This window comes from Rhinolophus sinicus, linkage group LG11 (assembly GCF_036562045.2).
Source record: "Rhinolophus sinicus isolate RSC01 linkage group LG11, ASM3656204v1, whole genome shotgun sequence".
NCBI lineage: Eukaryota > Metazoa > Chordata > Mammalia > Chiroptera > Rhinolophidae > Rhinolophus > Rhinolophus sinicus.
In genome coordinates this window covers 21,047,679-21,071,701 of record NC_133760.1, presented here as the reverse complement: position 1 = coordinate 21,071,701, position 24,023 = coordinate 21,047,679, and the positions used below count along the sequence as shown (strand labels likewise).

At 45.1% G+C, this 24,023-nt stretch overlaps 1 protein-coding gene across 1 annotated transcript; it reads left to right on the top strand.

Annotated features, from left to right (window-relative positions):
- Positions 1-939: 939 nt before the first annotated feature.
- On the top strand, positions 940-5,670 carry HSBP1 (heat shock factor binding protein 1). The gene is made up of 4 exons (XM_019743704.2): positions 940-1,095; positions 1,683-1,749; positions 2,505-2,625; positions 4,072-5,670. The coding sequence occupies exons 1-3, from the start codon at positions 1,051-1,053 to the stop codon at positions 2,621-2,623; spliced, it is 231 nt and encodes a 76-aa protein (XP_019599263.1). The 5' UTR covers positions 940-1,050; the 3' UTR covers positions 2,624-2,625; positions 4,072-5,670.
- Positions 5,671-24,023: the final 18,353 nt, after the last annotated feature.

The following is a 24,023-nucleotide window of genomic DNA, read 5'->3' as shown; positions in this document are numbered from 1 at the left end:
GCCTCCCAAGACCACCTGTGAGGCTGGATGGAACTTGAGGTCCCAACTCAGCAGCACCTGCGCCTTAAACACCCAAATCCTTTCTCTTAACCCTGCACACTGCTCCCTCCTTGACCAAAACTGAAACCTTCTCCGCTCAACACCATGTCCTATCACGTTGAATGAAAGAAGCCAGGCACTAAAGGAGGGTTTACTGTCTGATTCCACTGATATGAAATTGAAACACAGGCAAGACAGACCGACTGTGTTAAAAGTCAAGACACTGACTCGTGGATGAGTGGGTGGGTGGATGTGGGTGAAAGGGGCTGAGCGGCTCCCAAAGGGCTGGTCATGTTTCCCGACCTGGGGGCGGCTACAAGGGTGTGTGGACTTTGTGAAGTCATTTAGGATTTCTGCACCGTCCAGAACTTATTATATAATTAAATTAAAAGCTAAAAACAACCTGCCACCACTCAACCCTCAGGGAGAGAAGTGAAAACACTGGGGTCGAGGGCGTAACCAGGCCAGCTGGGCAGCCTTGCACATGGTGGGAGCGCCTGTCAGTCCTGGGACCTCAGTTACCGCTCCAGGGACCCAACCCTCTTCTCCCTTCCCGGTGACTGTGGGGTTTTGCTGGAAGGCAGGCAGTGACACAGGTCTGGGCTTGGCATGTCGCAGGCTCCCAGCAAGTGCGTCCCGATGGGCGAAAGAGAGGCCTTTAACGACAGCCTGAGAAGAGATCAAGGACAACCCTTCACCAGTTTTCCGCAATGCGGTGCTCGTTTTCCTTTTTTCCACCCGGGCGGTGTCCCAGGTTGGAAAGGGGCGGGGAAGTGCTGGGTGGAGCGGAGCAAGGCAGGGCGAGGAGGGGAGGGGCGGGGCCTCGACTCAGAACGGAAGCGCGAGACCGCAGGCGTTTCCGGCGCGTGACGCCAACTACAGCTCCCACAATGCTCCGCGGTCTCGCGCCTGGCCCCTGTCGTCGCGAGAAGCCGCTGGGGGCGTCTGCGCCGACAAACGGAAGTGTTGGTGACGGTCTGAGACATCACCGCCAAACTGGGAACCGGGGAGATGGCCGAGACTGAACCCAAGACCATGCAGGATCTCACCTCGGTGGTAAGGGACGACTGTGCGGGCCCGAGGCCGTGGCATCCCGGGGAGGCAGCGGCAAGGCCCGCGGACCCAGGCGCCTTCTCCGCGGCTTCGCGGAACACGGTCTCTGGAGGCCGTGTTTCTAGAGGCATCGCCCGCGGAGGCCTCTGGCTACCTTGAGTCTCCGGGCCGCTACCGCGCCCAGGCCCGAAAACCCTCATATTCCCATTCACCTGTCCCTGAGCCGCACCCCCCTGGATGACTTCCTGGTCCCCTCCGGCTGCCAGCCCCACACCCTCCGCTTTCCACGCACCACGCCCTTCGGCTCCTCCCTCACACCCCGATGCCTCCAAACCGTCAAAAACGACCAAAAGACCCAACGAGTTTTGAATGGCAGCGGGACCCAAACGGGAAGTCTCATTTGACCGATGGGAAAACTGCCACTCAACCCGGTGAGGGAAATTCCTTGCTGACGGCCACGGAGTTGCCAAGAGGCCGAATTGGGGCTGGAACCCAGGATCCTTGCCCCTCCCTGAGACCAGGGGTCCTGTCCTCATCCCAGGAAGGTGTCTCAGAGTCAGCGCAGGGTGTCGTGTCTTGTTGTTTCCTAGGTGCAGACACTCCTGCAACAGATGCAAGATAAATTTCAGACCATGTCCGATCAGATCATTGGAAGAAATATCCTTTGTATTTGCCGTCAGGCTCTCACTGTTCTTTGGAAACTGTTTTCCGGGTAGGGGTGTTGATAAAGGGGTCGTGTGCCGGCCCACTTACGCCCTTCATGGACCAGCTTTCTGAGCTTGAAGGGACTCTTCTTGAGAAGTACTGTGCAAAGGGCTGAGGATGCAGCCGAGCTAGATCCCTGGCCACAAGGAACTTACAGTCTAGGAATAGGAATGTCCAGTATGATTGACTGTTGACTGTGAGCTAAACATTTTATGTGTATTTCTCCTTTGAGCCTCACCATAACGTGCTGAGGAGATGGCAGTGTTACCTTTATTTAGCCGGGGAAGAAATAGAACCTAGGAAAGTAAAAACCTTTGCCCAGATCCCATCACTAGTAGGGCTGGGACTTGCTCCTTGCCCCAGATTCCTGTACTCTCAACCACCAGATACAGTCATGGGCTGCTTAACAACAGGATGCATTCTGAGAAAAGGGGAGGTGACTTTGTCTTGGAAACAGCCTAGAGTGCACTTACACAAGCCTAAATGGCCTACTACACACCTAGGCTACGTGGTATATACCACTGTCCTCTATTTGGTCCGTCGTTGACCGCAATGTCATCATCCAACACATGGCTCTATAACAATGTCCAAAGGAAATTGGAAGACCAGTTTCATTAAGACAGTTGTGTTTAAGGCCATAGTCTACAGCGCCCTGGAAGAAAAGGAGAGAAATGGGAGGTGGTGTTTGTTGTCTTTAACTTCACCACTTGATGACATGAGTAGTCGCATTGATGACCTGGAGAAAAACATTGCAGACCTCATGACACAGGCTGGAGTGGAAGAACTGGAAGGTGAAAACAAGATACCAGCTACACAAAAGAGTTGAAGGTGAGGGAAGGGACAGTGTAAGTATGGTGTATGTCGGTATAATTCTGACGTAGTCATTTTCCCAGTCTTTATTAATTAGACCTATATCCCCATTGCTTAAGACCATTGGTTAACATAAGATAACCACTGAGTTTATATCATTATAGCCAAAAACAAGGAAATGAGTTTTGTTGACCTGAAAATTCTTATCACTGTCAGATTTTTCTGTAGGTTTTTTGTTTGTTTGTTTTTTTAATAAAGATAACTCAAGTACCCATTTATGAAGGTGGCAACCTTCATAAATGCCTTAAGTTCTAAGGATTCTTTTGGGAACACTTCCTATACTAGATAAATGCCAGGATAATAACTGGTTATAACTTAGATGAACTAGATTATGACCACATTAAGGCTTCACCCTAGAGTGGACTTAAATTTCCACCCTAGAGTTGATTTAAATTTCCTCTATGTAGTTTCAGATACCAGAGGAGACACTAGTAATCAAAAATACCTATCTACAATGTTTCCCCGAAAATAAGACCTAGCCGGACAGTCAGCTCTAATGCATCTTTTGGAGCAAAAAATATAAGACCCGGTCTTATTTTACTATAATATAAGATAATACCGGGTCTTATATTAATTTTTGCTCCAAAAGACACATTAGAGCTGATTGTCTGGCTAGGTCTTATTTTCAGGGATACAGGGTAGCAAGATAGCTAGCTGCACGGTTGGCTACCTTATTCTCACCATAGTGGATTTCTTCATTATAATCCTTTTCTTGAGGGTGGCAGTTACCTTACTACAACCCAAAAATTGTTTTTCAACTCCCTTTTCTCCCATTTTTTTTAGCATTTTAATTCCCTATAAAAATAGTTTACTGAGAATTTTTAAGTAACTAGAGTACCAAACAGAATACACATTAAAATACTCTAAATTTCTTCTTTATTTTCTGGGTGTGTCCTGGCTGGACAAGATTATAAGTAACTGAAATATAGGTTGCTTTGAAGTACAAGAAAATAAATAGAGGCTTGGGAGGTAAAGAACCTACATTTGCTGTTATCTTAACAATAGATTGGGTTGATTCTCTGTGTGAGTAAATCACATAATTGTTTTGTGTGGGTTGTCATCTTTACCCTATATAGAGATAATTTGGAAAATGTACTTCTAGTCTTAGAATCTTCTCTGGGTCTCATATGACCGTCAAAAATCTCATCAAGTGAATGAGAACATCCTCTTGAGGATAGAAGACTTTCAAATGACAAGGACATAACAAAGAAAGGAGTGGGAGTAAAAAATAAATTCAGAAGTTTTTTTAAATAAAGATTCCCAACTAAATCTATTGTATTTTTGCAAAGAAATAAGTTTAGTTCAGTAGAAGACTCTGAAAGGATTTTTAGTTGAAAATTCTGTGTCTCATTTTTATTTCTCCTTATGTAATAAACAGCATGTTGTTTTTTCTTTTTTCAATAGGTTGCTAATTTGCACTGAAATCTGGAACATTGTTTTTACAAGCCAAGAGAAGACCGAATGGCTTTTTGCAACTAACTACTATGTGTAGACAGGTTTTATATTATAAAGTGTGCATTCTTCTTATCACATATTATATAGTTAGTTTATCAAGTGATTCCCCTCCCCAGCCCCCGTTTCTTTAACATGGTAACTTCACATCTTGGATCTTGGTCAGTTGTGCTATTAAATATTAAACACTAAAACTTTGGCGGTTCCTGCATAAAATTGTCAAAATATTTTAGTGTATTCTGGTGAAGTCATTTTTTTTCTGTCATTCCTTTTGTAGTAGTTGCTGTTTGATAAAAGTTGCTGTGTAATTTTTTTCTATTAGACATGTAGTGGATCCTTGTGTTATAATTAGACTTTGTGAAGTAAGACATATAGAGAGTTCAGAGTTCTTTAATTCTCAACACAGAGTGACTATTGAGCTAACACCAGAAAGTGTGTTGGGGATACTTTTCAGGTAGCTAAAAACATTTAAAAATGGGTCATCCAGAAATACCTGGCACTAATTTGTTGCCAAAACTCAGACTTGAACTGTACTTTTATGTCTAAGTCCCTGAGGTCAGATGCTAAAGTAATGAAGAGTACACTGTCACTTTCGTGTGAGAATTTTTCAATTTGGGAAATGCCAGAATTGCCTAATGTAATGAACCATTTGTTAGTTAGAGTTGCATGAGACTTGAATACTTCAGTAGGACCTTACATTGTTCATCTACAATAGTTACCATAGAAACTCTGGCAGGATTTTAAAACTCAGTTACTCCATCTTTTCTTTGAGCCACGGAATGGGCAAATAAACCGAAAAGGAAAAGAGACTATACTAAGTCTGTGCCAGTTGCTTCACTCGAAAATAATAAATGACTTGTAGTAGGTTCAAGTTTTTAAGAAATACTGTTTCTCAAACTATTTCTTTTCTTAAATTCTTGCAGAGTGATGGTTTTATTATTGATTATAGAAGACAGGGATGATAATTCTTGCCACTCAAAAATACAGTGTCAGAAGTGCTAGGCCTAGAGGCCAATACTGACTGTAAAGAAGACGAGATCTATGTGACTATCACGGCAAAGTGATTTTGTACAGAGAAGGTTGAAGAATGATACAGGACTTGAGAGGAAAACCTTTAGTGAACACAGTATGATCTTTTTGTTGTTTCCTGTATCACCCGTCTTGATTGTATTGCAGAAACATAGTATTAAGAACTAATTTGTCCTATTTATAAATTGTATGGGGATCACAAAGGAGTAAATTTCTTCTGTGATAAAATGGTTTAACCACTATTATTACCCAGCTGCAGAAACTCCTTAGATGGGCTGGGAGGTTGTGCTGCAAGTTTTAGCCCCTAAAGCCCCAGAGCCTACAGGACTCCAACTAACCAGATGAAACGTGTGAGAGGGATGTGTTCAAGCTAGTAAATGGCAACTGGAAATGATACCCTGCTCGATACAGCAATGGGAAGGTTAGTTGGAATTTAGGAGTTTCCTTAAGTAATGGAAAGATTCCTGAGGCTAGCTCCCTGACCAAAAATACCTGCCATGAATAAAGGTGCCTGAAATCCTGCTGTTGAAGTTTCCTTTGTGTCAAAAATGATTTGTTTGTTTTTGTATGTTTTCAGATAAAATGCACATACCATTTTAGATTGCAGGCTAAAACCTCTGGAAGAATTAAGTACAAATAACCCCAGGCAAAATGGGAAAGGGAGGTGTAGGTGGAGATTGTGTTGCTAGAAGCCTCAGTGACTGGAGGGTTTGCCCTGAGAGGTATCAAAGGAGAACTGATGTTTTATACATTGCAGAGGGAAACCTTTTCCAAGTCTGTTTCCCAGGACACTTGTCCCAGAGAAGCTCCAGTAACGAAGGGTTTGGGGTCACTTGAGTTGAGAAAACTTGCCTTGTACTAGATTCACTTCAGGAAACTTCACACTGCAAATTAGCATATTGAAGGCTCTGAGGTCCCAGACCAGAGAAATGTGATTTCACTTTCTCGCCTGCCAGTTTCCAAGTTATTTGGCCAAGGATCTTTTTTTATACTTAGCACCTAATTAGCATTTCATTGAACTAATGTGGTATAAAGTACCGTACAGGAAGGGAGATAGCAGTTACAGTAATCCAATAAGTAGCTTTGGGTTCAGTTTATAAAGGAACACCTGCATTGCCTTGTACTCACTTGACCTGTTCTCTGAGCCTCCGGGCAAAGCTTTAGCCTTGTATAAAAAAAGCTTTGTGACCGGGTGAGGCCTTCACAATGGTACAAATGGATGGTTTTCCTGGACTGCTTAAGACCGTATCTGCCTGAAGTGAGAAATGCGGAGGCCTGCTAGGTTACATTTCCCTGCACGCTCGCTGCCACTATCTCCTAGCCAGTCTCAGCCTTCTGGCACAATCTGGGTCCCCCATGAAACAGCTACTTCCCTCTCCCCAGGCTTACATAACCCTCGTCTTGTAGCCTCTGCTCCGTGAAACCCACTCCACGAAGGTTTCCAGCTGTGGCCTGTGTTTGGATCAGCACTGCCCCTTTGTAATCCCAGGCCCAATCTTTCTATGCAGGAAAATGTCTGCCTCTCTTACTCTCCAACCATTTTTTGTTCATTTAAAAAGCAATGAAGATCCTACTTAAGGCTAATAAATCCACGTAATAATGGAGGCACTTGCACCAAGCACAACATTTGATTAAATACCCTCATCTCCCAGGCCCAGAGGCCCCACCAGCTTCCTCATTTGACTTCTACTTAATCCTGCTTTCCTTCAAAACGCGGGATTTTAATCTTACTTCCTTATCAATTGTTTCTCTACTGTTTCAGTCCTAGCAAAGTACTATCATGTTTGAACTCATGAGAATAAACACAATATTTCAGGTAATTAAAGATTGATTTGCCTTTGTGAGTCCTTGGAAGCCTAACCTCACTTAGAGCATTGTTATTACGGGGACAGAGAGCCCTCCAAACAAACAACTGAAAAGGAACTTTTTTAACATCCTATTGTAAATTGAAGGTTTCCTATATAATTATGTTCCATTCCTTTTGTATTCTGTAGTTTATATGTTTTAATTAGGCTAAAATGGAGACATTTGCGCAATATGTTGTCAGATCTAACTCTGAAAATTACCTAGCAACAGTTAGTGGTTAGGCATAGCTAGCACCTATGGCACGCATTTATTATAAACCCCTGTGCTGTGCTAAGCATTTTGTTTGTTATTTGACTTAATCCTCCCAACAGCTCTGAGTTAGGTTGATATTTGATCAGTGGCTTAAACAGAATCCAATGTTGGGGGTCAGTTGACCCTGGGGTCTCTACCCACAGCTGTCCAGCTGCAGAGCTTGCTCTCGGCTGTGTTTCGCCCGCCGTTTTATGAGAGCTGAGATGTTCAAGTATTTATATCAGGATTACCCGGGGGTCATCAACCTCCATGGATCTTAAAATTTCAGTTTCTAAAGGCTGATTTTGCATTTGCAATTAAACATGACCTAAATTAAATAACAAACATGCTTGGTGTGAAGTTTTATTCATAATTGACACTATTCAGGGCTGCTAGAAAATGTGTACTCCTGGACTAGCGTCTTTTTTTTTCCTGAGTAAGTTATTTGAGAACAACTATAGAAACAAATCCAGTTCAGTTTCTCAAATGTTTGCCTCAACAGAACCACAGGGAGTACTAACTACAGGTTTTCACATTTGTTTCCTTTGTAACACCCCATGGTTTCACAAAAATTATCCCTTAAGACCCTCCTTGGGGGTAGGGGGGGAAGACGGGGGAAAGCTCCCCCAGTGGCCTATTTGCCCACCATCGTATCAGGTCACTTTTTTAAAAAGAAAACAGATGAGTGCTGAAGTATTAAAAAGGTACCCAGGCAACCATCACCTGGAATCTTGGTTTCCCATTAATGATGTGTCTGCTTTCAGCTTCAGCCTCTTTAAAACTCTTTTTCAATAAATGAAAATGGAGGGGGGCATGAATCACTGCCCCAAATCAAAACCAGAGGGATTGTGATTGAACATGACGCTCATCGACCCCACAAATCACTTTGGAATTAGGAAAGGAGTTTGTTTCTACGAGTCAGGTTGACACTTGTAAAAGAATCAATTCTAATGTTTTGCCCTCACTCGCTGAAGCTCTCACCGAGAGAGGTGCCTGGAGGTTCCTCAGACACCTGCCTAGGATTAGACTTACATCTAATAAATACAGAACATCTGCCTCCGTGTGTGTGTCCCTGGCCGCCACTGGTGAAATGTAACACTGCTCTCCTTGAGCAAAGCAAAAGCATGTTTCTATTCCACATACGTAAACCATGCATGTCACTTAGATGCAACCCTGTTTCATAGTCATAACCTTGGCACTATATTTATAGTTTTCTGCTTTGTGGACACAGTTTGGCCAATTAATCATATTGGTCAGTGGCAAAATGTCTACCTTCCAAGGAGGAACAGTATTGTTTCCCAATAATTAAGAATAGCCTGGGGGCGGCTGGTTAGCTCAGTTGGTTAGAGCGTGGTGCAAGCACAGCCCTGTAAGCAAAAGGGAACTGTATTGTTTGACAAGACAGGAAGCCGGGAGGAAACCGGGAGGCAGCGCGGCTCCAGGGAGAGTAAAGGCCATACCTCCACAAGACTGTCAAGGACCAGGTTTGGACCATCTTGGTGCATTCCACAGAAAGAGAATGCCTTTCTCCTTCCCTTTGTCTCTTGAATAGTGAAAAAAAAAACACCCCAAAGGTGTTGCTACCCCCACTGACCTTGGCAAACCATCCTTGTCAGGCTGAGCCCTGTGGTTATCATCTCTCAGTTGTCACAACTTGGGGATGGGGCGCTGGCATCTGGTGGGTAGAGACCAAAGATGCTGCTAAGCACCCTACAATACACAGGACGGCCCCACCACAAAGGGTGATCCTGCTCTGTCTACAGTGCCCAGGTGCAGAAACCCCGGTGGAACACATTCATAATTCAACCTGTGCCTGGTATGAGGGCTCCTCTAATAGCTCCTGGGCCCACGCAGGAGGGGAGATGAATAACAAAACCAGGATTCCATCAAAAAGGAAAGGGACGGGTGTTGGGTGGGCAACCTCCAGTGCCTGTCACAGACCCCTTTACATACAGCTTCTGAACTATATAAATTGTAACACTGGCCATGGTTCCATGAGAAATCAGCTGGCTCTCAGCCTTGGCTACACACTAACGTCACCTGGGGAGGGTTTCAAATCCCCATGACCAGGGAGCACCCAGACGCACCACGTCAGAATCCCCACAGGTAGGCGCAGACAGTAGGTTGTTTTAAGCTCGTATGTGCATCAAGGTTGGGAACTGCATTCGAGAAGGACTGTCTACTGCGGCTCATCGGTGATGTAATTCGCCAAGCAAATTAAATGGGGTTCTGCCAACCTTCTGTCAACCCAACTGACACTCCCGACTTAGTGGAACCTGGCACATGTTATCTGACATTCCGTTAAATCCATATGTCATTTTTGCTTCAATGACTGGAGAGTGCCACCGCTGTTCAAGTAAGAGGAGATCTGATTCCCTGACAGGTGATGTCTTGTTAACCAGATTTAACTTCAGGTTTACCTCACATTTCTGATTGCCTGCCCTGCCTCGGGCACGGTGCTAGGTGCCTTCATCTGTGTCATCTCATTAACTCCTCAGAACCCTCTCAGGCTGTTCACATCAAAGTTTTCCAGCTGGAATTTTTGTCCCTCTAATCAGCCCTCAAAAAAATCCATCCTAAACCAATGCAATAGTGTTACTATCTCTTCCCTTGTATAGGTCTTTGGAAGTTGCCATCCAAACCCAGGGAGTGTTTCCAGAAAGAAACTTTACATATTAAATCTCTTAAATCTCAAGGCCTGTTCTGCAGAAGAAAACCCAGTAAATGTTGATAGGCTGTGGGTAATCACCAGAAGAGTCATTTCTGGATATTTAAATAATACGGTTGTTTCTTTTAGTGAGAACATTCTCCTGAGAATATGAGACGACCATTTGACTGATTCTGCTCCAAAATCCTATTGAGGCAAAGGACAGACCTGAATTATTTGTGGAAGAGATGCCTGGGACTCCCCAGCAACACAGATGGCAAAGCTAGAAAGGCTGCCACTGCTAAGTCTCTCTCCTTGACAGGCAGACATCCCCGATGTGAGCCAAACTTAGATGTTCCTCAGTTAGAACCTGTGTTCATTGGGCCCAGAATGAAGAATCTTAGAGATTCTTTGGAAACCAGCTGTCAAACTTATGCTGTCTTTATAGCAGAATTTCAAAAATAAGTATATGATTACCACAGGTCGGAATGGGGGCCTGTGAGCCCCCCTCAGACCTTCCCTCAGACCTTCCCTCAGAACCTTTTGTCTGAGAGGTTGATTATATGAAACATGCATTGTGCCGGCATCAACAAAAGGAAATACAGCCAGATTCCTTAAGTGGGTCAATCTCATTTTCTCAAGTGCAGACAATGATCTGTGACCCGACTTTGTCTTCCCCATAACGAGAAGCAGGCCCTGTAGGACCCTTCTGGCCCGTCGGCTGAGCCAGTATTTACTTCTTCAATCACTGACTGAGAAAATTTTCCTCGCCGGAACTCTGCCAGAAATTCCTCGGGTTTATTCAAGTTAATCTGTAGTCCAGAACAATTCTGAACAAGATTTGTTAGTCATGTTTTAACAAGTTACTGTTTGGCAAGTCAAAACTTCAAGAATCTCTTTTTTGTACTAAGTAGCGTAATAAACTAGGTAAGAATTCTTTGAAACGAAATTGATGCGGTAATTTGTCTGCTTTCCGCCGTATTTAACACCATTGAAATGGTAAGCATTTTCTTCCTTGGGAACTAACAACTGTTCTCTTCTGGATTTTATAACTTCTTCATATGACCATGTATATTTGCTGTTGGTTCTGAAAGGTTTGCAATGGCATCTGGCCAGAATCACTACAGCTCTCAGAATACTCATTCTTCCGCATTCTACTGATAGATGTTTTCCTTATTTTGGTCTGAGAACAGGTATTTGTTCTGCCTTGGATTTCAACAAAACATACATCAAGAAAATATTTTTTTCCCTCAGAGAAAAATCTGTATTCCAGAACAATTATTTTCCCAGCCAAACCACCTTATGGCACTGGCTCTTAAAATGCGGTCCCCAGGCCACCAGCAGCCCCACCTGGGAATGCAGACTACCAGGCCCTGCCCAGCCCCACTGAATCAGTGGGGCCCAGCAGCCTTGGTTTTAACACACCCTCCAGGGGACCCTGTCTCAAGTGTGAGAACCAGGCCCTTAGCAGGTCAGCTTTGATTGTCCAATACCTTTGGGGGTCAGACTAGTCTAAACATGCCCCTGGGCATGAGTTAACATGCACATTCCGCGGCTCCTCTTTTTATGTCCTGATCTAGCACGTATGGGGCAGGGGCTGGGGAACCATGTTTTCAATCAATTCCCCGGTGTATTACTGCTATGTATTATGTCCTACGCAGGAAAACACTGCATAGAGAAATGAGAGAGCATGGAAGATATTCTCCCACTGAGTCACTCAGGCCTGGGCCAGTCCTAAGGTAATTTAACAGGAATTGATTCTTAATTACCCAGAACATCTGAGCACTGGGATGGAGTGTGACCTTTCCCACCCTGTGAAATGAGGAGTTGGCCCTCCAGCCCAAAGAGCTGAGCATGAAGAGCCCTCACTCCACAAAGATTTGAATCACTTTAAATCAATTTACTTCTTATTAAAATGTACTGCAATAAAAAAAAATTTCAACTCTTAAGCCACAAAAGGATATCCAATCATTTAAAGCTTCCTAAGTGTTTCAGTTTGAGTAAAAGGTTTTTAAAGAGCCTGGTAAATATTTTACCAGAAGGATAAGTTATTCAATAAGATTATTTATTAAAAACGGGTCATTTATTAGTTCATTTATCTTTATTTTCATGAAAGTGCATTCTTTTCATGTTGGCACACTTTTTTAGTATTCCCGCAGCAGGTTAACCTGTGAGGTGATAATTCTGTAATACATAAATGTATTGAAATATAATTTAACTTGTGAAAGTAACAAGATTTTACTAATAACAAGAAAGATAGCTGTAAAATTACATTTCAAAAGAACATTTGGAGGATTTCAAGCATAGCCTCATATACTTAAAAAGAAATCATGTTTACTGTTTTGAAAGGAGAATAAGTTTTTCATTTTTCTTTTGAGTCATTCATCCTAAAGGAAATAACTAATGCATGACTTTTTTTCCCCTTATTGGCAGAAAGGAAAACATTTAAAGCTTAACCCCAAAACCAACGCACTGAGTTCAAGTACTTATGATCAAATATTTTATTTCAGTAATTTTAAAAAATTAGAATACTTTTAGTTGCGAGCAATGACTGAAAATGGCCTAAACAGTAAGGATATTTAATGACATCAAAAAATGAAAAGTCTAGAGGTAGGCAGTTCTGGGGGTGCTTAATTTATCAGTTCCACTGCATCTCAACTCCAGACTGGCTGCTCTGTGCTTCTCTTGCCTTTCCCCTCATCCTGATACATATTGTGGGGACAGAGTCCCAGAGAGCAGTTTCCAGGCTCTCAGCCTCACATGGAAAGGTGCTGGCTCGGGTAGTAGACGGCCATCAGCTGTGACTAGTTGACCATCAGCTGTAACCGGTTAGCCATTAGCCACTGATATAACTGCCATGGCCACGTCGGTTGGGTGGTTGGCAGAGAAGCAGATGGCGAATTGTGCATCGTGTGGCTTCTGCTTCCTGTGTCTCCAACCCAGCCGCCAGCGAGACTATAGTGGTATGAGCCCCTTATCCATGGCTCCGTGGGTGTTCCTTTTTGGCCTCACCATATCCTGCGTTCTTGTGTGGGGAGCGGGACCAGAGACCCTGCATGACACATATCTCCAAGCATTATATCTGAGGACCAACCCAACATCACTCCCAAAACCCTTTTCCCTGATCCACCTCGTGATGGATTGAGTTGTGTCTTCCCCAAAGATATATTGAAATCCTAATCCCCCCACCACTACCTGTGAATGTGACCTTTTTGGAAACAGCCAGGGTTAAGAATCCCTACACTAGGAAATGAGACGCTTAGTCCTACAGGTAACAGTCGCCTTGTGGGATGAGCAGGGAGATGACAGGTGTGTATTTCTCTAATAGCCCTGGAGAAGTGAGAGAGCACCCTGGTTTGGAGTGAAGCAGCTCTGGTTTGAAGCCCCACCTCTGATAGCAGGACTAGCCACACAATTTGCGGGGCCCATGCAAAATGAAACGTGGGGTCCTTTGTTCAGAAACTATTAAAAATTTTGAGATGGTGACAACAGAGCATTAAACTAAAGGGGAGGGGGTGCTCGGACTCCAAAACCCTGGGCACAGGTCACACCCATGAAGCAGGCCCAGTTTCCTTACTCATGATCTTGGGAAAGTCATTTGACCACCCTAAGCTCCTGACTCATTTTTGCAAAGGGGTTAGTAGTATTTACCTCTGGGTTTGTTGTGCAGATCACAATAAGATCATGAACAGGCAATGCTTAGGGTTTTCGTACCCATTTAGTGGGTGAAGGGAAGAGAGAAGAGGGGAAGGGAAGTAGAGTCACCATCCTTTTTGAGTGGAGGTGCCGTCTCTACCTGCAAATTGAAAGATGAAAGCTCTCCACATTGCTTGGAGACCTGCCCCTGCCTAAGAGCCGCCCCAGACCTCTAGCTGTGGCCAGCAGAGGGCAGCTTTGCCCAACTAGGGCCCCAAGAGTCAGGGAAGTCGCCAAATTCAAGGGAATACTTTGCAAGAAGGTATGACAGGGAGCAGGTAATTTACTCCTAATTCTCAAAGCAAACAAAACCAAGAAATAATACCAACCAGTGACCTTCAGCGTGAGATGAAGATAAAATTAAAGCAAAAAACACATGACCCACAGGCAATAAGAAAACAGCATGAAGTAATCACTTTCCTGGGCCTTATAACCCCCACTTCCTCCCACTCCTCTACCCCCAGGACGAGGCACTTCAGAGCCCCGCCTGGCTCTCCCAAGATGGGAAACAGGAAGATGGGCACGTCCCTGTATACTATTTCATTGGATATTCACAATGACCTGGAGAGGGAAGCATTTTTACATATTCCTTTGTTTCTAAACAGAAGGGTAAATATCACTTCCAGAGGCATTTCTAAGATATGCCAGGTCCCTTTTACCTCAGGGCCTTTGCATGTGCTGTTCCTTTTACCAGAAATGTTATTCTTCCCGTCCACTCCTTACTTTGCTGACACCTACACACACTTCTATCTCAGCTCAAACATTATATCACCTGGGAGAACTTTTCAAGGCTTGCAGGCCAGGCCTTGCCAGGTATCCTTGTTTATTGCTTTCACATCATCCTGTCCTTACCTTTCAGAGCTTCTATCGTGGTGTATACATATATCTGTCTGGCTATCTGATTAATGCCTTTCTCTCTAACTGGTCTGTAAGCATCAAGAAGGCAGACACTCACCATTTTGCTCCCCACTGAGTTTCCAATATCCGGGACGTTGCCTGGCACACAGCCATAAGCATGCATTTGTTGAATGAATGAATGAATGAATGAATGAATGAATGAATGAATGAACTGGCCCAACATCACACAGCTAGTAAGAGGCAGAGCTGGTGTTCAACCCAGATCACCTGACCCCTAAGTCAGTCTGCTTCCCACTTTATCTTGTTGCCAAATATGAGCAAATGTCTGTTACAAATAGGATAAAGAAAAACATTTTTTTCTTTTTCAATGATAAAATTTTCCTCTGTTACCAAGTCATGTTTTCTTGAACCCATACAAAAAACATGAGCCTGACCTCAGAGACACACCTCAGTTTCTATGCCTTCACAGCCTTGAAAACATTAATAAATAAAAAATCTTATAATAAATAGATGAACCAGGCAAAGAAACTGTTGAAAGTCAGGAGTGGGGAGGAGCAGGCTGTGGGATTCTAGAATCTCAGATCCACAAAGGATTCTACAGGTCATCTGGCACCCCCATCATCACTCTAAAGGTTGGGGGACGGAGGCACAGAGAGGTTAAGTGTCCTGCCCCAAACCACACAGCTGGTTAGTCCAACATCAATCTCTTACTCCCAGACATATGCTCTTTCCAGCTTCTGTGTTTCTGCAGCCAACGGTTGTAGCAGCTGTCTTTTTGGTAGCTCAAGAAGATGCTTGCTTTGTTAAGCCCTATATGGCTGGGTCACCTCCTTCCTTCCTGTCCCAGGGAAAGGACTACTGAGCATCTATTGTTGTCTTATTTGGGGTTCTCCCAGAACCCTGACTGAGGATTCTGGTGTAAATATGTGAGAGGTGAAAGAAACACTTATCAGAGAATTGGAAAGTGAGACAATGAAGGGAAAGCAACTAATGGGGCGGGGGGAGGGGGAGGTTGTGATCGAGCCAGTTATACTGTAGGCACTTGGTGCTTGCCACCCCTGGGGCACTCAGAAAGCCAGTCTAGGGCAGTTATCCTCCAAGGGTAAGGGGGCTCAAATATTTAAATATCAGCTTCTGTGAGCCATTGCTTGAGCACCACTGGGGGCAAAGGGGGTGGGTACAAAGTGGTGTTAATTTGCTGACACTAGTGGCAACATAGGTTTCAGTGGCAAGAAAAAGCTGTCAGATGAAGAGATGCAGGGGGTGGCAGTCAGATGTCAGGCTGGTGTTTACTGAAGCGGCATGGGATGGACACTATAGTGAGTAGAACTGTGTCCCCTCAGAAAGGTATGTTGAAGTCCTGCCCCCTGCCCCCCAGTAGCTGTGAGTATGGCCTTATTTGGAAATAGTGTCTTTGTAGATGTAATTAAGTTAAGATGAGGTCATACTGGATTAGAGTGTCCCTAAATCCAATGATGGGGTCCTTAGGGAGGAAATATGGACAGATGCAAAACACCCAGGACAGACAATGTGATGACAGAGACAGAGGTTGGAGTGATGCTGACAAAAACCAAAGAACACCAAGGAAGGCGGCCGGTTGGCTCAGTTGGTTAGAGCGCGAGCTCTCAACAACAAGGATGGCAGTTCGATTCCCGCATGGGATGGTTGGCTGCGCCCCCTGCAACTAGGATTGAAAATGGTGACTGGACTTGGAGCTGAGCTGCACCCTCCACAACTAGATTGAAGGACAACAATTGGAGCTGATGGGCCCTGGAAAAACACACTGTTCCCCAATATTCCCCAATTTAAAAAAAAGAAAAAGGAACACTAAGAATTTCCTGGAGCTACCAGAAGCTGGAAGAGACAAGGAAGAGGCCTTCCTTAGAGACACCAGAGGGAACGTGACCCTGCTGACACATTGATTTCAGATTTCTGGTTCCAGGATATGAGAGAATAAATCCCTGCTATTGTAATCCCCCAGTTTGTAGCACTTTGTTGCTCAGTCTCGGGAAACGAATACAGGCCCTACAGCACAGCTATTCCCCAAATAGTGCCTGGTGCTTGAAAGATTCTCAGCGTATGGTCACACAATTAGCAGTTGGCAGGGCCAAGACTTTTATCCAGGTAGGTCTACCCCTCCAGGCCACAGGATAAGTTTCGCTCCTTTTCTCCAATCCGCTGTCCACACCGCCACCCCCAGCTTTGTAGATGAGGAAGCTGAGCTGACACTGCCAGTGTCCTCCTTAGCAGGCGAGAGGATAAACAAGTCTGGAATATCTTACGTGGTAACGATTTAATGATTAGTCTCCATTGAGGCAGAGACCTTTACAATACTCAGTACTTGGTTAGGGGGCTGGGACCTTGTACTGAAGATAAGGGGAGTGTCAGCGAAGAGTCGAATGGCGGAGCCGGACACTGAACAGGGGTCCCTGTGCTAAAGCAAAGGCCTCTGGGACCTGGGCCATCCCTGCCAGACCACTTTTCCTGCCACACTGCCTCTCCTCGGCAAGTGTCACTGGTTGGAAAGAAGATGCTCTGTACCTGCCCATTATGGGATGGGAAAGATGCACCAGCTCCTTTTCTGGCACTGGGCTTGTCAACATCAGCAAGAAGGACTAGGGGGAGCGGTGTAGCCTGGCGTAGCATCTCTCTCTGATATGCCAGGTCAGGCGCACCTGAGTATAAAGCATACTGGTGTATTTTTAGAAGCTGCCATCTCTGCGTGACTCCAGAAGCTCCAGGGAGACAACAGCAGCCTGGGAAGAAGCAGAGCATCCTTCTCCTAATAACCCCATGGAACAGAAGTTTCGGGACCGCTCTGGTGGTATATCCTGGCCTTTGGATTCTGGAGGAAAGCGGGCTCAGGGACCGCAAGGAGACAGAGGCAGGCAGGATCCCAATGCCTACCTCCAGGGAGGCTGGGAGAAAGGTGTAGGGCGAGTTAATGTTTATTTTGTACATTTCTTTATTGTTTGAATTTTATAAATGAGCATTTTCGTGCATTACTTCTAGAATCGCTTTTTCTTTGACTTTTATTCCCCAGCATGCACGATGGCCAGCCCATGTGCCCTCCTTTCCTGCTCTTTTCCCACAGTAATGGAGCTGCAGTAATTAGCAGGGACAAGTGTACTAACGAGGTATTAGTACCAGTTCCCCGGAATGACCAAGAAATCCATATCTTGGAGGTGCATCTGGTCAGTTCTACTCTACTCCGCAGCAGCATGGCCAAGGGGATGGCGGCGCCATGCTAGCAGGGCAACCCACGTTCACAGACACCACGAACAACCATAAATAGCTCGGTGACTGGATTAGTTCTTAGTCCCCTACTGTGGGGTCAGGGTCACATCCACTGCTGGGACTAAGACTTGCGATGGGCGCGTTGCTACCCACAGACACGTGTAACACGTGCTTTGCTTTGGCCAATGGGAAGTGAGCGGTTGTGCCGCAGGAGCCAGGCAGGAACCAGGCCCGACACAGGCTCTGCTTGTGCAGTGGGAGGACCGTTCCTGGGCAGTGCTGCCCAGGCCTCCACGCCGGTGTGTGCGGGATCCGAGCATCCTGCAGACATGCGGATGTGAGAGCAGCAGCGAGGACTCAGTGCTGTGGCAGCTGACATTGGTGCAGGTGAGCGCGTCTTTTTCATTTCCGGTGAGTTAGCTTGACAGCATTACTGCCTGGAGAGCCTCGCTAATGGATAACGCTGAGCAATAGTCACCTTGTCCAACGCAAAAGCTGTGCTAGGGCTGCCCCTTTCCCGTGTGACTCTGGCAAAGGAGTCGGGTGATAGAGCGTCCCCTTCAGCCCTCCTACCGTAGTTCAGAGGTATCCATCCACGGCTGAAGCAGGCCAGGCAGAACCATTGTCAGGTGTTGATAATAGGCTGAAAGGATGGGCTCGATTTCTCTTTCTCCAAAATAACGAGCTCTAGGGAGGACGAAGGCCTGCAGGGAGCTCTACAGCCAGCTTGCTACTCCGTGGGAAGTCTGCAGACCATGAAGACTGAGCCGTTTTATTCAGTAGGCGTTAGTGGTCCAGGGCGTAAAGCCTACGAATTTTTGAGGACAGACAAGCCTATTGGAGACCTGGGAGAAAATGGTATTGATGGCAAAATACAAAAAAGGAAATTGCAAAGGCCAACTCCTGTTTAAATACGTATCTGCAAAACATATCATTATGCGAACTTTATTCATGGTTACAATGAGCATTCATAGCACGTCATTGTATTTGAGAGTAAGTTGCAGGTTTTGTTTTCTCATGTCACAGAAATTCCCAAGTATGCAGTGCTGAGAGCTCACAGCCAGCCATTAATCGAGTGGCTCGTAGTGAAATAAGTCAGGAAAGCTTCAGTAGGGAGTATCAGACCCTCGTGATGCTCAGTCAAACAGATGGGAGTGTTTTTCTCACATAACAAGAAGCCTAGAGGGGGCATTTTCATCTCGTGTGTATTTGACTAGAGACAGTCACATATCCATTCCTGAACCAAATACTGATATGGAGAATGAGATTGGCTTTATTTATTGGATAAAAAATGTATTGGATGCCTGTGCCAGGCATCACCCTAAGAACTTCACAATCCTAACTCCATTCTCTTACAGCCCTAGAAGATGGGTGTAATTATTATCCACACGTTACAGATGAGGAAACTCTGGCCCAGAGTGGTTAGGTTACTTGGTCAAGGTTGCACCGCTCGTAGGTGAAAAAGCTGGGATTTTAGTCCAAACCATCTGACTCCAGAATTGACATTCACACTCTGCTGCCTCTTGATGCCCTTGGTTGGGGGCATCCTGGAACCAGGCGTAGGAGCAGCTTCTCCGGCTGGTGATTGCTTTGAGGATGGGTGGTTGCTGGAATGAAATCAGAATGCCCTTAGGAAGGAGAGCAGGGATAGGTGCTGAGTAGGTCTCAAGAGTGGCTCCCCCTCTCTCCCTTGCTCTCTCCTCCCCTTCTTCTCTCGCTCCTCTCTCTCCTTCCTCCCCCAAGAATGTGCTCGCATAAAGTGGACAACTAAAAATTCAGTCATTGCTCCTCTCCCACCCCTGTAGCTCTGGTCATCCCTTCTCCTCTGCCCCCACCTCCCAATCCCGCTCTCCACTTCTCACCCTTTGTTTTGCATTATGAAATGACTTCTGCAATGTCAGGCATAAATAGATTATGAGAAGAAAATCTTTTGTTTAAACAGAAATTTTAATTTTCTGAAAGGTGGTGAATAAACACTCCAGAATGCATTAAAGATCAGCAAATCTTGTCTGCGTAAAATCATGCTTCAATTTTTTAATATGAGCAGAAAATGGTAGCTCTAACGTCCTTGCCAGAAGCCTCTTTGTGTCAAAGGTCATTCTCACCATGTCAGTTTGTGTTGCTGAGAACGTGCTGAGCGTTCCTACCCAGGTGGGAACACTCATCTAATAGAACCATGTAAGTCATAGGCTTGGCCCGGGGGCGCTGAATGGCTCCTTCCTCCCTTTCTACTACAGTGGCCCAATCCCTTCCAATAGAAGCATTTTCAAGGTTGTAGATAAATTACAAATTGCCTTCACCAAGGAGGAGAAATGCCCATGGCATGGGTCCGGCAGGACCAAGCCCCAAGCTTGGGAGAGCCCTTCGTGAAAGTCTAGTTTTTGCTACTGTCAGGAGCAGAATGTCCTTTTCAGCGCCTCTCACCAGCAGACTGGTGTGTGCTTAAACCACAGGCCAGGGGAGGTCTTCAGTGAGATGCTTCAAGGTGGATGTCGCAGAAGCCACTCCAGCCACCTAAGCAAAATGGGGAATTCGTTATAAGAGGACAGGCTGGTCTCAGGGAAACAAGGGCAAGCAGTGCTCCCATTACCTGAGCTGCATAACACATCACCCCAAAACCTAGCAGTGTAACACTACCATTTTTCTAACACTCCCAGATTCTGTGGGTCAGGACTTTGGATGGGGTACAGCAGGAGGGCATGTTCCTGCCCTGTGATGTTTGGGGCTTCTGCTGGGAAGGTGCAGAGGCTTGAGGCATCACCTGGTAGTTGGCTGGGACCTCAGCTGGGACTGTCAAAGGCTCACTATACGTGGCTTCTGCTGAGACCTGGGCTTCCACGAAGAGGTGCCTCCCAGATCTCTGACTGCTAGGAGGGTGGCTGCCCCACAGCCCCAGATGCCACATCCTGAAATCCATTGCCACATCTGCACCGAGGCCATGCTTGCCATGGGCTATGCCCAGCCAAAGATGGTATGCAGCAGAAAGACTGAGGCTGTCCCATTCTTGGAGGATGCAGGACTCGGACAGTGTACTCCCCAATCGCCCTGCCAAGCTTTCCTCAAAACTGCACTACAGGCAAGCAAAACTCCCCACTTTTTAGGTGTGGGCAGCACAGACTGACTTCTTCCCAGAGACTACAGGATACAAGGGGGGTAGAAAAGAGTAACTGTTCAGTGGAAAAACCTGGCAAACAAACCTGGTGATCAAGGTCAACATCAACAGTGATAAGTCATGGTGATAGCATGCATCCTTGAAATGATGGATGAGAAGGGCACGTACCTCTGAATGTCATGGTCCCAAAAATTCATAACCAAGCTATTATCACAAGGATAACATCAAACAAATTCCAGTCGAGGAACATTCTACAAAACTGTCCTCAAAACTGTCAAGGTTATCAAACGATGGTCATCAAAGGATGATCAAAAGATCATCAAGGGACGTCTGAGAAGGTACAATAGAGGTGACAAGAAAGTCTAGGGTGGTATGTAAAAGAAGGACTTTAAATGTCTGGGGGCAGGGCACCCAGGAAGATTGTGCGTGAGCTGAAAGAGCTGGCTGGTCAAAGGGTGGAAAGGTGATTGCAGCATTGGTGGCCCCAAGAATAAGGGAGTTTGGAGCTTCTACCAGTTCCAAGAAGACCTCTGTCACTGGAGCCCAGAGACAGAGAGAAGGTGCACTAAGTACCAGGGTACTTTTCAGGGCACAGGTGATGAAGGACCTTATCAGGACTTTGTTGTAAGAGAAGCAGGGAGCCACTGAGAGGTGTTAAGCTGAGAAGTGACATGTTGGTCCCTGTGTTTTTTTATAACCAGCCCCTCTAGTGCCCGGTGGAGAAGCCACGGGCTCCGTAAGCATTAGGTGCTCTCCTGCAAGTCCTAGAAAACCCAGTTCCAGCTGATTTCAAGAAGAAGGAAGAATCGTATCATGCTTTTCATGGAGCACAGGGTGAGAGCTGATACAGGCTCGTATGTCTGGGATCCAGACCAACTTATTTTTATGAGCTCTGACCCCACTTCACCCCCAATATGCAGGCCTCATCCTTGGGCTGGTGGCAAAATGGGGGCCCTCCTCCCAGGAGTCCCATCCAGGTACAAGTAATATCCAAAGGAAAGAATAGCAATGGCTCCAGTGACTCTTTTTTAGGAATGAGGAAACTGTTCTCAGAAGTTCCTGGCAGAATTCCTCCTCACAGCTCATTGACCAGAATGCGACGATGCAGTTACGCCAAACCATTGACTGCAGGGAAACTGAGGCTGCCCTAACTGGCTTGGACCTACCCCAGTCTACCCCTGGCTTGGAGATAGCATCACTCTCCCTTGCGTTCTTGAATGTTCTTAGCAAGGAGGAGGACTTAGCAAGGAGAGAGATCGTTACAGGATTGGCACCAAACCACGTCCACCACCCAGAGCTGGGGTGAATGCTGGAAGACCCCCTAGGATGCTCCCACAGTGGTCCAGACAAGAGATGAAGGTGCCTGAGAATAGCAGCAGATATTCGGAGAACTGAAAGAATCAGATGTATATTTGAGAGGTAGAATCAATAGGATTTTTTAATGAATTGGATAGCTTGGTGCAAGAGAATACATTCTTTATATGGGTGAAATATTAATTGCATGGTTTCATACATTCAATTTTCTAGTAATCACGCCCCCAAACCACCACAGAAAACATGATTCTGTTATAAATATGAGCCTTCAGAGAGGGGAAATTCAGTAAGAATAAGGACCCAGTTTACTGGGGGATATTTGCTGTCCCTGCCAATGACTTCACCAAATGTTCCTGTCCCAAGCATTTAGAATCAATTCAGCCCAATCTAGAGTAATTTTTAAAGAAATAAAACCAACATTGTGTTCAATCAATTCCATGTTTAATAAGATTATGCCACTTAAGACTTCAACTTGATTAAATTTAAAATATTAATGTCTAGGTAGAAAGTAAAACATAATGGCTTTTATGAAACCAGCTCCAGTCAAAAGCCTGGAGTTCAGATTTCATGTGGTTTTATGTCTGCATTTCCTGCTGAGTCATTCTTTTCATAAACAACTTCTGAAATGATAAAGCCTGCATTTATCAACGTGGATATTACTGACCAATCTGGATGCATGCAAGTACAGCATGATCACATTTACTCTGCTCAGAAGGAAAGGTGGCCTGCCAATTTGTATGATGGCCCCCAAAGGAATTCTATAATGAATAAGGCCTAGACATATCACGGATTCCCTGTGCACAGAGGCTCTTCTTCCCAGAAGTTCCTGGCAGAAGTGTGAGTACTTTGGAATTGCTCTGAGCTGTTATTTTGATATCCTTCAGAGCCATACGTTTTGCTATAAACCTTAAACTTCATTTGGAGGCAATTGAACCTTCAATTTATCCACCAACTTTTAAGAAGACTGGGCAGTTTTCCAAAGCAAAGTATTCCTGAGATGGCCATTTTAAAACATGGCCGTTGTAAAAGTGATGAGGGCTACCCTGGAAATTAGGACAATTCAGGTTCAGACTTACTCAGCAATGCTTCATGAGGGTTTTTGTTGTTGTTTTTTCCTAGTGTTGGGGGATTTTTTGCCTTTCAGATAGTTCAGTATTTGAATGAGAGGATGATATCTAGTATTGGCAAAGGGAGCGGATATTCTCATAAAAGGTTGATAAGATGCACATTGGGACAGCCTTCTTGGAAGGTATTGTGGCAGGAGCTATTAAAATGTTTAGACTGCAGCGACTTCATTTCTACCTATTAGACTAGAGAAAAACTCACATGCAACGAGACAAGAACAAAGAGGTATCTGGTAGCATTGGTTGCAATAGGAGAAAATGATAAACAATTTAAAACTCATCAAGATTTAAATAAACACTAGTGTATATACAGTCCAGAAGAATGAGTGACACCCGTCAATATTGATGATCCATACACGTGGAGAGGGAAAAAACGTGGTGAAAAGTTAATCAAGTTTGAACTCACGTTAGATCATGCCCCCGAACTAATTTTCTATATGGATATTTACTTAGGTGGATGTTGGGAAAGGACCAGGAATTGTAGTAGGTACTCACTTGTTGAATCAATAAACGATCGGACTAATGCACATCACTAATATTTGTTCTCATTTGGCATCTGCCTTTCGAATTTCGTTCATGGACTTTTAAACGGTACTACTTATTTGCAAAATCTGTGAGGGAGTTTCCTAAGATGGAGCAATGCCACTGTTCCAGATGTGGTTCCCCTCTTTGCTGCCCAGCATGGTGACTTTACCTGATCTCGATTTGATTCCAGTGTCACAGTGGTGATTCTCAAACAAAATTCTACCTCTCAGTGACTGTGCTCATGTTCCCTTCTCTTCTCTCTGAC

Bases quoted from the DNA above. Each gene is read 5' to 3' on its own strand.
- HSBP1 (XM_019743704.2), top strand. From the start codon at position 1,051: ATGGCCGAGACTGAACCCAAGACCATGCAGGATCTCACCTCGGTG. The intron at 1,096-1,682 runs GTAAGGGACGAC...GTTGTTTCCTAG, and splicing joins TGCAGGATCTCACCTCGGTG to GTGCAGACACTCCTGCAACA. The intron at 1,750-2,504 runs ATATCCTTTGTA...TAACTTCACCAC, and splicing joins CGATCAGATCATTGGAAGAA to TTGATGACATGAGTAGTCGC.